This window comes from Pleurodeles waltl, chromosome 1_1 (assembly GCF_031143425.1).
Source record: "Pleurodeles waltl isolate 20211129_DDA chromosome 1_1, aPleWal1.hap1.20221129, whole genome shotgun sequence".
NCBI classification, from domain to species: Eukaryota; Metazoa; Chordata; class Amphibia; order Caudata; family Salamandridae; genus Pleurodeles; species Pleurodeles waltl.
Genome location: NC_090436.1, coordinates 784,225,487 through 784,240,068, shown reverse-complemented (window position 1 = coordinate 784,240,068; position 14,582 = coordinate 784,225,487). Strand labels below are relative to the sequence as shown.

Below are 14,582 nucleotides of genomic sequence, written 5' to 3'. Positions count from 1 at the left end.
CCCTTCTTCGCCTTGGCCAAAAAGAGTTTGGCCTCTTTCCTTCAAAGCCTTTGGATTCATGCTCTGGCAAGAAACACACTCCTCGACGTCATGCTCAGAGCGCCGCTGAGAGCCATGACGATGCCGTTTCTTATGCTTCTTCGAAGAGGGAAGAGGATCTACGATGGCTCTTATGACCCTTCTTCGCCTTGGCCAAAAAGAGTTTGGCCTCTTTCCTTCAAAGCCTTTGGATTCATGCTCTGGCAAGAAACACACTCCTCGACGTCATGCTCAGACACCAAAGGCAATCATCATGAGGGTCAGTAACCGACATGTGACCCCCCGCACTCTCGACATGGCTTGAATCCCGACTTCCTAGGAGGAGACATTGTAACTAGAAGCCAGATAGAAACTAGCAACAAGATGGAACACCTCCAACAGTAGCAAGAGCTAGGAGAAAACCGTTAGCTTCGAAGGCACGGAAAAAAGGGAACTCACGTCAGCACACTGGCGAGGACCTCTTATTGGCACGGTGACGTCAGACGGAGTCACGTGGAGCCATGCAGTTGTGACGTCCTCGTTGACGTGGAGAGCTGGGAAGAAGATTTTCAGTTGGATGCTGGCGCATGGGTGAATTCATAAGGTGAGGAATCCACAGGTAGTTGTATCCATCAGCAAGATATTTCAAGGCAATCCTCTTGTTACCCTTGCAATAGTGAAAAACAAATTTAGCAGTATATTTCACAATCGGGACAAGTAAAACACACCAGAACATGTCCTACCTTTTAACTACATTGCACCCTGCCCATGGGGCTGCCTTGGGCCTACTTTACGAGTCAATTACAAGTAGGAAAAGGGAAGGTTGGGGCCTGGCATGTGGGGTGCACTTGCCAGGTCGAAATGGCATTTTAAAACTACCCACACAGACACTGCAGTGGCAGGTCTGAGACATGTTTACAGGGCTACTTATGTGGTTGGCAATATCAGTGCTGCAGGCCCACTAGTAGCAATTGATTTACAGGCCCAGGGCACACCTTGTGCACTATACTAGGAACTTATTAGTGAATTAAATATGCAAATCATGAAGAAACCAATCATCAAAACAATTTAGACAGAGAGCACTTGCACTTTAGTAGCAAAAATGAAAGTCAGCACAGGATCAAAAACAGGAGGTCAGAAACAAAAAGTCTTGGGAAACCGTGCCAAGAGATGAAAGGTCTAACAAATGTAATGAGCAAAAATGTGCCAAAACGGTTATAGTTGGCTATTCTTTAGAAAAGGTTTCTCCTGATCATTCCTGCAACCCTTGAGTCACCAGGGCAGGCTTCTATGCCCCAACTGTCCATTCAGCCACAGCTCATGCAGGGGCCAGTTCAGAGTGGTCAGCTGGGCCTTCTTGGAGTCAGAAGTTATACTTATGTAAACCACTTTACACATGGAGTGATTCCATTCCTTGGATGTCGTCAGGAATTCTTGGGTCCTCTTCCTTCCAGCATTCAGGTAATCTTTTTTTGTTCAGTTTGATTTGTTTTAAAGTCCAAGAATGTTCTAAGAAAGTAGTACTGATGTGTATGTTTTATCCAGTGGACTAGCAAGTGACTGGAGAATTCTGTAAACAGTTGCGAAGAGGCGTAGCACAATATATTGTAAACGAGATTCGGGGCCACTTATACAATACTCTTGTGGCAGAAAGATATATGTGTGTTATTTTTGGCAGAGCAGATATGTATGACGTCTGTCACAACAGACTCTAATCTTCCAGAAAGCATTAACAGCTTGAGAAACGTGTACAGAACAAATATTAATGGCTGTTTACAGACGGATTATCTATCCACGGTATGTGTTACCACACCTTGTTGCAACACAGTAAAATGTTAAAACGATACATGCTGTGAAATATAGTGTTGCTCAGCTATACTGTATTTGGTTTGTCTGATAAAACTAATAGAATTTTAAAGATAATGAAACACACTATTGCTCTAAATAAATTAGAAACATTTAACACATAGACACCAAGATGAAAGGAGGAAAAGGGCAAAAGAGGAAATATAAATGCCACAATATATACATTAAAAATAGGCAATCATTCAAAGAAAATGATCAGCTGCCAAAAAAAAAGAAAACTTCCAAAAGGGGCTGATACGAACTATGTGACTATTAAATGACCTGTCTCCCACTATGTCAGACGCCAACAACAACAAAACATACTTGTAAACATTGTCTTACATAGATACACCTATGAAAAGGAGATGCAGAATAGAAGTTATAATGAACTTTGAGGGAAGAAAGATACACTTAAAAAAAAAAGCACATAAAGAAACAATCCATAAGTTAAGCATATAGATCTATCATGATGAACTGTTTTGTATGTATCCAGATCATCTGGTTTATGGCTAGATTTCAGCTTGGTTGTATCACAATATTTTCCTTCCACTTAGTAGAAAAGGCTAGATCCTGCGTTTAAATTGCTCAAAGCAAGTCTTATGTTCCAAATGATCTCCTCGTTCTGTAACTTCAGCTTCATATTGAGAACGTAAGATCTTTGTTGCAGACGAATTCAGCAGTTGGCTACCTTTTGGATTAAAAATGTTTTAAGCTATTCATACTTTAGAAACGAAACACATGGAAACTGACGAGAAATAGACCTTTACATTCTACAGAATAAAATATACAAAGGAGATCCACCAGACATCGTAATTTTGGCTTAACATTATGTCACAGCATTGGTAAAACACAATAGAGAAAAGGCAAACAATGACTATACCTTCCGACCTTCATTGAAAGCAATTATCTCCCTAAACCTTCAGAATATCATTTCTTTCCTTTTACATGGAGAACTGTGCACTCCAGTACTTCTCCGGAAATCAGTTTTGTCCTTAATGGAGGGAGAGAGTTCTATCCATGGTCATATTCCACGGCCTCCAAGATGTGCCCTTGCATTGCCAGCCTAATGTAATGTGTAAGTGCCTTGTTTGATGTTTCTTACATTTAGCAGCAAATACGGCATTACATTTTACGCATTTAGTAGCGATTGCATGTTAATTAGGGTATGTGAATCACTGAACCGGCCTGAGTAACAGGTAGTACTGATGAATATTTTAAAATAACTTTAAATGTGGCCTATTCTTTTTTGAAAGAGGCAGCTACATTTTTGGCATCTCTAATGATGTTATGGGCAAAAATATCGGAGGGTGCTGGAGCAATATGAGCAGCCCCTTAACTGCATCATTGAATTTATCCCCTGAAGGATGACACAGTCTTTCCTAAAATATTAACTTTCCTTCGTGAGAAGGTCGTTTTACGTTTCCAATCACAGAGGTTTTGTGCATTTTACTACAGAACACATGTTTGACTCAATTTCTGAGGGGATCTGCTAATGTTCCAATTTTGACATTTATACTACAGATGTTCCTGATAGTTGCACCTCTGTCTGTTCTGTATAACTGGAAAGATGAGCTGGACACATGGGGATATTTCAGGGTCATTACCTTGCATGGAAACAAAAAGGACACAAGTCTTAACAGAGTCAAGCAGGGGAAGTCTGAGATCGTGCTAACAACGTATGAGACACTGCGCCTGTGTTTGGACGAGCTCAACAGGTATTGTTAACACTTTATTTTGTCATGTGAAGAGTTACAAGTTGAGAAAAAGGTGAGACGAGATGTTTGACTATGTGTTTTGATGTTCTCAGCAAAATAATTATCCTTTTAAAGAGGTGAACTTTGTATGTTCAGCAAGTTATGGTTCCTTATTACATTCAACAAAAGGTGTGGTAATCTGCTGCTATCATTTTTAAAAACTCTGCAAATGTATCTAAGTATGTTTCATCTCGGTTACACACCTGTGTATATAAGTTCCCAAGAACACGTGCTTTTATTCCTGTCTGTCACTGCATCTCAACCCTGCACTCGAAATACTTCCTGTTACATCTGCCCAACACTCAGTTCCATGTCTGGATTACATGGTCAATTAAACTCAATTTAATTTATTTATTTCACGATTTGGAACTCTGCAGAGGTCCACATGTTCACCCAACATTTAAACAAAGATATAAATAATGCGATCCATATCAAATATATACAAACCCATCTTAATTTCTATATAAAAGACAAAAGAAATAAAACAGAAAAGTATTTCAGTACAAGTAATCAGGTCACAGCCCAACATTTGTAAGTTAAACATCATACAGTATTTACATAAACAACACTATTTGATAAATAACCAGTTTAAAATAAGAAATAAAATACCAATTAACAGGAGAGTTGATGCCAAGACCCAAACCAAAGGGCCTATCATACGTCCCGAAATAAAAATACCAAAACATTTAAGATTGTGTCTATAAATTATAACTACCGAGCAAGTGCTAAAGTCAATAAATTTTTTAAAAGGCCTTACAAAATGTAAACATCCTAAAACAAAATATTCAGTTCTGAGGATTATACATGAATTTCAATACCCCATCATAAGAACATATGTTGAATTTCGCACATACCGGTTTCAACTATTTTTTCCTTAACTCATGTAAGAATGGCAAACAAATAACACGTGCATAAAATTTTGTATCCCTAGCTGGCAAAGATCACAAATATTTGAGGAACTATCCCACTTAGCAGTTACATCTCTTAGAGGTAATTTGTTAAATCTCAACAAGATGAGGAAACGTCTTACTCCATGGGGTAAATTCCACCGTAAATAAGGTGGTGGATAATAAAAAATCGCGAAGTTTGTTAGTGCCCTTAACCTCCACTTTTTAATGCAGAACTCTGTGTCCAATAAGAAACTTTTTTCCCTTGTAGCTTCTTTTAGACTCTTTAAATGACAAGGGTTGTTGAGATAACAACGAATGAACATCTAACGGAAGAATTTGCATAGCACAGTTAATATTTCTATAAAAGTGAGAGTTATCTCTTAGTGAGCCAACTATTTCTTTATAGGCTAGGGATCTTAAGGATTGTGCTGTACTCTGGGCTAAACAGTAGGCTCTCTGGATTACTGCAGCTAGGCCCTGTATATAAATACTCTGAAAACCAAATTCTAACCTTAAAGCTGCCACAGAAACTGAATTATTACAGGCGACCAGGCTTCTTAGAATCCGGCCTTCAATTTTATTCAATAACTCCCATTTCAAAATTTTGATTCCCTCAACGGCATACAGGATAGAAGACGGAATTTTTGCTTGATAAACAGATAGTAGGTACGAGAAGTGCTGCCAGCCCACCGCTTTGTAAAAGGCTAATATCCCCTGAGATTGAGATAGAGCCTTACTGCTGTTCTTACATATGTGGTCTCGATCACTAAGGGAACATGACAGGATTTTTCCCAAAAAACAGAAAGATTTCACCCGCTCCAAACTCTGCTGACCCACCGACCATATAAAGTTAATTTTTTTACGGGATTTATTCCCCTGGAAGCATACTGCTTGGGACTTTAACACATTTATTTTTAGGTAATGCTGATTCAAAAAATCATGTAAGGCTGCAAGTTGCCTATTGAGACCTTTCGGGGTGAGATCGAGCACGATAATATCGTCGGCATAGAGAAGGCAAGAAATTTGAATGCCTCCAATTATGGACGCAAACCCTTGGGTGTTCCCTAATACAGATGGCAGGTTGTAAATATACTGTATAAGGAAAAAAGAAGTGCCAACAGGCAACCCTGTTTTAAACCATTTTTTGTCTCGAATTTGCTAGCAGTGTTTTACACCACATTGAAGAGTGCAAGGCTATAATTAGACGTAGCAAATTTAAAGGAATGCCCAATTTTGATAATTTCTTCCATAATATCTTACGGTCAACCCTGTCAAAAGCTGTAGAAAAGTCCATAAAAGCCGCATATACAACCCCACCCCTAAGCTGAACATACTTTTCATTTATGATCTGTATTAAAATAATATTATCAAGGGTGTTATGCTCCATCCTGAAGCCTGCCTGCTCGATAGGGAGGATCGAGTTTTCTTCTACCCAGGAGGTTAGATGTACGAGTATGCTTGTAGCGAAGATCTTACCAACAGCATCCAACAGGGCCATTTGCCGATAGTTCATCGTTAAAGATTTATCGCCCTTTTTATACAAAGGGACAATGATACTCCCTGTCCAAGACACCGGGATAGTACAATACAAATAGCAAGAGTGGAATACCGGGTTAAGGTTCTTTGCCCAGAGCGAGGGCTCTTTTTTAATCACTGCCATGGAGACTTGATCTGGACCCATCGCTCCCAAGGCCCTCATCGAGCTTATATACCCCTCTATTGCGAGGATTGTAGAGGCATCAAAAGCATCAGGCTCCAACCAACAACCGGTCTTTAGGTCCAATTCATCTAATTCCACAACCTCATTTTCCACATACAGGGAGATGATATAGTCCCTCCATTCTGACTCAGCAATTGGTGGTGCTGAGGGAGTTTTAAGAGACCCACAAACTTCAGAAGTAAGTGACCAGAATTTACGACTGTCTTTCACCCTGGCTGCTTCCCGCAGAGCAATTCAGCGCTGATCTGCTTCCTCCTTCTTTATTCTCGCCTTCATCCGTACTCTTCTCCTCTTGAGAAGGGAAATCTTCTACCCCCTCTCCTCCAATACCCGCCCATGCTGTAACTTAACCAGTCTGTTAATTTTCCTATTCAATAGGAGAAGAGGGAGCCTTAATTTCTGTTGTGGAGGTTTGGTACATTTTGACTGGATTTTCTGAATAATATTTCCCATAAATTCGGAAAAACTGTTTAGCGGATCTTTATGCCATGCAACAATATTTCTCAACACTATTTCAAGTAATTCCTTTAGGATGAAATTTTCAAAGGTGACCAATGCATTCGACCCGTTTTCACATCAAAGATCAAATTTTGACTCTTAAGGTTTTATGTTTTAATAGGAGACATTTGGAGTTTTAGCAAGAGGCTCAAAATCTTATGGCCACTAAGTGAAGTATCCATGATCTACATATCCTCCACAATTTGTGCTAGGGGGTAGGAGGCCAGACGATAATCAATGATAGAATTACTCAAGCATGATTTGTGAGTAAAAGCTGCAGGGGAGTCCGACTGAAATCGGCCATTCTCAATTATACAGCTAAGTTCCCTCAAACCTTTTAGCAGAGCATACCCCCTTTGTCTGTCCTAATTCTGGGAGGAAAACGAATAGGTGGGATACCCTTTCTATATCACTAAAGATTGAGAGGGATGCATTCAAGATTTTGCAATTTAAATCCCCCACTATTAAAACTTCAAATACAGTTTCATGTGAACTTAAAAAAGAAGAAATACAATTCAACATATGCAATAACATCCTATCATTCTCCTTGTAAGGGGGAATATAAGCATTTACCACTAAAATTTGAATTTTTCTACCATCCTTCAGTATTGGCACAATTCCAATTATCTGGTAAGAATTGTGTAGAGTCGGAATTATTTAAAAACTCCCATCTGTGATTATCACTTAAGAGTATTGCAGTACCCCCTTTTGCATGCCCCAAATTGGACAGCTGTGCTTTTTGACTCAGGACCGTGTACCCGGGGAAAGAAATGTTAGTTACGCTCCAAGTCTCCTGGATGCAGATTAGGTCTGCTTGAAGAGAGCAGATATGGTCTAATTTACCTATATAATTCTCTAATCCTACAGCATTCCAGGAGACCACATGAAGGTTATGGTTAAAAACCATGTTGAGGGTTATTCCCCTTCACCTTACTATTCCTTAAAGCCCCTGCCAAACCAGCTCCAATTATCTTGGGAGGGGCTCCAGGAGGGAGACTGAACCTCTTTAACGAGCTTCACCACTCTTCTGCCCTGGGAAAGCGAGACCTTCATACTTTCCGGGGGAGGAACCGGAGACCCACGCCCAAGGGTGATGTTGCTTTTATTCACGCCTGGCACCAGGGGGGACTGGATTCTATGGAAATGGGGGTCCATTTTCCTAACTGGGCCACATCTATGCCTCTATGTTGCAATTGTTCACAATTGACTAAGATCAAATTTGCAATAGTTTTGGAGTAAAACCAGACTCTTGATTTTGAAAAGTCACGACCCTGCATTAAAGATACACGAGCAATATCACTACTTTCAATTAAACTTAACTCCGGTGTATCTGCAAAACATGATATTAAAAGAGAACGATTTAAAGATAAATTTGAGTCAAATTAATTGAAAACTCAAGGCACGACATTGACCCAGAAAAATTGAAAGGATTCTCCCTCGCCCTATTAAAAACACCATCACCCAAGTTGTCAGGAATTAATTGCGAGGTATTACAGAACACATCTGCATGTGGATTAAGGGAAGAGGTTACCCTCTTTACACTCAATAGTTCATCTGGTTTGTCCACAGGAAGATCCCAAAAGGGAACTAAATCGTGTTCTTCCTTAATGGAGTTGGGTACTATGGCTTCCTGGTCTGCAAAAACATTCATCCTCTCCTCAATTGAGTCTTTATTGATGACATCCATGGGGGGGAGAGATTCCTGAAGGAGTCTGGCCATCGAACTTTACCTTTCTAGGTTTTCTTTTAGAAATCTGCCTTTTAGTTTTTCTTCCCTGCTTTTTCCCTTTTCTGGATTTTACCATATTCCCTTCATTGTCTAATTGTTTAATCAATTCCATCCTCTTGTGCTCCACACTTGGGCAAATGGAGAGTAACTTAGACTGAGGTAGAAAGTTAGGAAATGGAGCCATGGACGAGGATGCTTTTAATTCTGAGTTTACTGACACAGGGATATTCGGCTGTGGAGGTGAGGGAGAAAATAACTTTTCCAGTGAATAGTCAGTACTTTCCAAGTCAAAACTTTCCTCTCACTTCACCGGAGAAGGGGACACTTTTGGTTTCCCAGCCCGGGTTCCTCTGGTAAACAAAACAGATGTTTGATTGAGTTTGTGTAGAAATTTGCATCCAAGGAGTCCTGAAGTATACTAGGACAACTACCCCCCAATTCCTTGGAGGCCTTCTTTACAGTAGACAGGTTTTCCTCAATTGGTGTTAAACCCTCTTTTTTTTTACCAGTTAGGACTTTCAATATAGCCAATAGAGTATCTTGCGAATTATCAAAGCTATTTATCGATTTTTCCAAAAGCGCTAAGATAGACGAAAGTATTCTCTCTAGGCATTTAAAGGACTCCGATATTACTGTATGTTGATCCAGGGGGGCACTTGGCAAATTTCTAGAGGAAAAAAACGATGGGGTAAGTGAGGGAAATCCTGGAGAGAGAGAGAGAGATCCAAAGGTGTACTACTAATAAGTCTTAGGCGAGGGGATTCCTCTTTTCCCTTCTAGGGCGGAGACTCCTGATGAGGAGACAAGCTCTTTGTGAGAAACATCCCTTTTACCTCAATGCCCGGCAGGGTAATGTCTTCCACTTCCAGGGGAGGACCCATGTTAAAAGAAGGAAGAATCGTGTTCTCTAGATCGCCCCCGGCAATAAGCGAATGACTAAAAGAAGAAGGTGTGGCCAGAACCTTCCCGGAGTTATAGAGATAATCAGAACTCACTGGGTTTGCAGGAGCTTCCTCATTAGGAGGGGGATCACCAAAAGTTTCCTTTTGCCAAAAGGGAAGAACTGTGCAGGAGTTTTTTGTATTGAAATGAGACATAGTGCTATTTCTTAAGGGATTCAATTTAGTCTTTTTGCAGGCCCGTTTGAAAAAAAAAATCTGCCTATCCTTAGGCGTTTGGCCGTCATAACCCGAGAAGGGATTAACTTAACAAACTGGACAACAGTTCTTTTTTTCCTCTCGGCCCCTGTAACCGGGATAACCAGACTCTTTGTTTACATGCGCTCCCCGAGGTTTTAGGCAGCCGAGCAGGAGACTCCCAGAAGTTATATTTATGGCTGTATAAGCTATTTCAACAATGTTGGCCTTATTCCGGATTTTCCAGGGTTTTCATGTAGCTTGTTCTCCCGGGGTGGGCTCTGAACGGGGACGCAGCAAAGGCCGACAATCCTCCAGCCCAATGCGACAGTACTTTGAGCTGAGTATCCACCAGTACCCACGGGGGTGAAACCCACCCTTAAACAGAGTAGGGCGATGAGGGGGTGGGGGAGAGGGATTCTCTATGCCGGTAACCCACTCCCTTGCAACCCCAAGTCAATTACAACTCGCACTCACCAGATTCACGCCACCACCTGTCTGATATATATTATTATCCGCCGCCAGCGTTGCTCCAAGAAGGACCTGTAACTGAGTGCTCCTTCCTGCGTCACCCAATCAGCCGAAAACACCAGCCGCCTTCGTCGCCGCACCCACTCGGCTCCAGGCACTCTACACATAGGTTTTCGTTCCTTTGCCGTTAATGTGCAACTGATTCTCCACAACTCAAATATGAACTGCCAGCTCATTCAGACGGAATTCCTTATATCTACAATGAGATCCAGTATGGATGAAAGCTAGTTGGTAAAGTCACTAGGCGGAGGGGTACCTAGCAGGTTCACGGAAATCCCCATGGTACCCAGTTAACTAACCTTCTACATTTCCTATGCCACTTTACCTGTCTTCTGAACACCAACGGACTCATCCACCCCCTTGTGTGGTGTCCAGTTTGTTAGTCGGTGGATTTGAGCCCCAGCTGATTGTGGCACCTGAATACCTTTTCCGAGCTGTGTGCAGATGTCTGCAAACCCTTCATCATGATCTTGAGACTTTGGGTTCCTAACAGGGCCTAAGCATCACAGTTTTGCAGGTCCATGTGGTGGCCTACCTGTTCTATTGGACTCACACACTTGAACGTTGTGGTTCCACAGTGTTGTCAGAATATCTTCTGACATAAATGCTATTCCATAAATATCATCAACAAAAATATTGCCCCTTTGCCGTTCTTCTTTGGCTACAAAACTCTTACCAATGTCCTGCAAACTTTGAAAGCTGGAAGAGAAGAGGAAGTTGTAGGAAAGTACCATCTTGCCTGGCATGGTACCCCCAATTTTACTGTATGTATGTTTGTTTTTGCCTGTGTCACTGGGATCCTGCTAGCCAGGACCCCAGTGCTCATAAAGTATGCCCTGTATGTGTTCCCTGTGTGGTGCCTAACTGTATCACTAAGGCTCTGCTAACCAGAACCTCAGTGTTTATGCTCTCTCTGCTTTTAAAATTGCCACTGCAGGCTAGTGACTAATTTTACCAATTCTGATTGGCACACTGGAACACCCGTATAATTCCCTAGTATATGGTACCTAGGTATCCAGGGTATTGGGTTTCCAGGAGATGCCTATGGGCTGCAGCATTTCTTTTGCCACCCATAGGGAGCTCAGACTATTCTTACACAGGACTGCCACTGCAGCCTGAGTGAAATAACGTCCATGTTATTTCACAGCTATTTTACACTGCACTTAAGTAACTTATAAGTCACCTATATGTCTAACCCTCACTTAGTGAAGGTTAGGTGCAAAGTTACTTAGTGTGGGGGCACCGTGGCACTAGCCAAGGTGCCCCCACATTGTTTAGGGCAAATTCCCCAGACTTTGTGAGTGCGGGAACACCATTACATGCGTGCACTACATATAGGTCAATACCTATATGTAGCGTCACTGCTGCCAACCCTCAGACAGGTTTCTGCCCCCCTGGGGCCTGGGTAGCCCAGTCCCAGGAAGGCAGAACAAAGGATTTCCTCTAAGAGAGGGTGTTACACCCTCTCCCTTTGGAAATAGGTGTGAAGGGCCTGAGAGGAGTAGCCTCTCCTGGACTCTGGAAATGCTTTGAAGGGCACAGATGGTGCCCTCCTTGCATAAGCCAGTCTACACCGGTTCAGGGATCCCCCCCAGCCCTGCTCTGGCGCAAAACTGGACAAAGGAAAGGGGAGTGACCACTCCCCTGACCAGCACCTCCCAGGGGAGGTGCCCAGAGCTGCTCCAGTGTGTCCCAGACCTCTGCCATCTTGGATGCAGAGGTGTGAGGGCACAATGGACAGCTCTGAGTGGCCAGTGCCAGCAGGTGATGTCAGAGACCCCTCCTGATAGGTGCTTACCTTTCTCTGTAGCCAATCCTCCTCTGAGGGCAATTTAGGGTCTCTCCTGTGGGTATCCCACCGGATAACGAATGCAAGAGCTCACCAGAGTTCCTCTGCACTTCCCTCTTCGACTTCTGCCAAGGATCGACCACTGACTGCTCCAGGATGCCTGCAAAACCACAACAAAGTAGCAAGAAGACTACCAGCAACATTGTAGCGCCTCATCCTGCCGGCTTTCTCAACTGTTTCCTGGTAGTGCATGCTCTGAGGGCTGTCTGCCTTCACCCTGCACTGGAAGCCAAGAAGAAATCTCCCCCTGCCAACGCAGGCACCAAACTTCTGCATCACCGGTCCTCTGGGTCCCCTCTCATCCTGACGAGCATGGTCCCTGGAACACAGGAGCTGGGTACAAGTGTCCCCGACAGTCCAGTGGCCCTTCTGTCCAAATTTCGTGGAGGTAACTCCTTGCCTCCCCACGCCAGACAGTAATCCTGTGTACTGCGTGAACTGCAGCTGCTCGAGCTTCTGTGTACTTTTGCAAGACTTCCTTCGTGCACAGCCTAGCCCAGGTCCCCACACTCTGTCCTGCATTGCCCAACTCACTGAGTTGGACTCCGACTTCGTGGGACCCTCTTTTGTTGTGCTGAGTCGACCGTCGTGCTCGGATCTTCTGAATGCCTGTTCAGGTGCTTCTGCGGGTGCTGCCTGCTTCTGCGTGGGCTCTCAGTGTTGCTGAGCGCCCCCTCTGTCTCCTCCTCCAAGGGGCGACCTCCTGGTCCTTCCTGGGCCCTGGCAGCACCCAAAATCCTCAACCGCGACTCTTGGAGCTAGCAAGGCTTGTTTGCGGACTTTCTGTGTGGAAAGAACTTTGCAACCTCCAGCCCACCGTGGGGCATCTTCTGACCAAAGGACACCCGGAGGCAGCCCTTATGCACCTTCATCCGGGGTTTAGTGGGCTCCTGCCCCCCCTGGACAGTTGCGGGACTCTTGGACTTGGTCCCCTTCCTTTACAGATCCTCAGGTCCAGGAATCCGTCTTCAGTGCTCTGCAGTCAGTTGTTGTCCTTGCAGAATCCCCTATCTCGACTTTACTGTCTTTCTGGGGTAGTAGGGTAACTTTACTCCTACTTTTTAGGGTCCCGGGGTGGGATATCTTGGACACCCTTAGTGTTTTCTTACACTGCCAGCGACCCTCTACACACTAAACTAAGCCTGGGGTCCATTTGTGGTTCGCATTCCACTTTTGGAGCATATGGTTTGTGTTGCCCGTAGGCCTATTTTCTCCTATTGCATTCTATTGTGTTCTACAGTGTTTGCACTACTTTTCTAACTATTTACTCACCTGATTTGGTTTGTGTGTGTATATTTTGTGTATATTACTTACCTCCTAAGGGAGTATATCCTCTGAGATACTTTTGGCATATTGTCACTAAAATAAAGTACCTTTATTTTTAGTAACTCTAAGTATTGTGTTTTCTTATGATATAGTGCTAAGTGATATAAGTGGTATAGTAGGAGCTTTGCATGTCTCCTAGTTAAGCCTAAACTGCTCTGCTGTAGCTATCTCTATCAGCCTAAGCTGCTAGAACACCTCTGATCTACTAGTAAGGGATAACTGGACCTGGCACAAGGTGTACGTACCACAAGGTACCCACTATAAGCCAGGCGAGCCTCCTACAGAAGTTCCTTGTAAAAGCAGAGGAGGGTCCCTGCATTGGAAGGCAAAGAAGGACACACCCTTAAGGATGAGGACATTTGGGGACCTGTAGACCATCAGATGGTTCGAGAAAGATGATTGGCAGTTCAGTGGTGTGTGGTGAAGACAATTGTATGTGAACCTGAAGGTGTTGTGTTTGCGAGGGAGTATGTCGAGAGCTAGCTTGCTCACATCGGCTCAACCAGTGGAAGCCAAAAACAGCAATGGCCATATTGGGATTATCACCTTATAATGCTTTATCACAGTGAATCACATTACATGCTAAAGACTCGGATCAGAGTATTGGATCTTGTACTTTCTGACTCAGATGGCATATAAAATAATTTATGTCAGGAGAGAGGAGGAAGTTCGGGTATATGCACTGCAACCATTGTTTCCCAATTTTTTTTATTGATTTATTATTGTTATTATGGCATTTTATAAAGTGCACAACTACCCGAAGGGGTTTCCTGGCACTAGATCCAGGTGAGCCAACTAGGAAGCAGCTCAGTGCTAAAACAGCCAGGTCTTCAATCCCTTGCAAAATTCAGTAAAGGAAGATCAGCTTCGCAGGGTTTCTGGAAGGTTGTTGCATAACTTTGGGCCAGTATATGAAAATGACTGCCCCTCCATGCATCCTAAGTGGATTCTGGGCACTTTACAGAGGGACATGTTGAATGACCGGAGCAGCCGTGCGGCTGATACGGTGTTACCAGCTCTTGGATGTATCTTGGGGCCGTGGCCAATCAATCCTTTTGTATTTAGCACAAGGCTTTGAATTGTATTTGTTTCTCTACGGACAACCAGTGGAGGTCACGGAGCAGATTTGATACTGACGCATTCTTAGGGAGGCGGAAAAGCAGCCTTGCTGCAGCGTTTTGAACTACTTGAAAGCGCTGAATGGCTGCCTTCACAGCCCCCAAGTATAGAATGTTCCTGTAGTCTATTTGCGCCAAGAACAGTGTTTGAATTACTGTTTTCTGAGT

The 14,582-nt window shown here is 43.2% G+C and overlaps 1 protein-coding gene across 4 annotated transcripts in view; it reads left to right on the top strand.

The window, feature by feature from the left end:
* ERCC6L2 (ERCC excision repair 6 like 2) overlaps nucleotides 1-14,582 on the top strand; it is a 1,058,011-nt gene that overhangs the window by 177,019 nt on the left and 866,410 nt on the right. For all 4 annotated transcript variants that reach the window (XM_069227916.1, XM_069227908.1, XM_069227899.1 and 1 more), the window contains exon 5: nucleotides 3,385-3,578. In XM_069227916.1, the coding sequence (XP_069084017.1) occupies nucleotides 3,385-3,578 (194 nt within the window). The remainder of the gene's footprint in view (nucleotides 1-3,384; nucleotides 3,579-14,582) is intronic.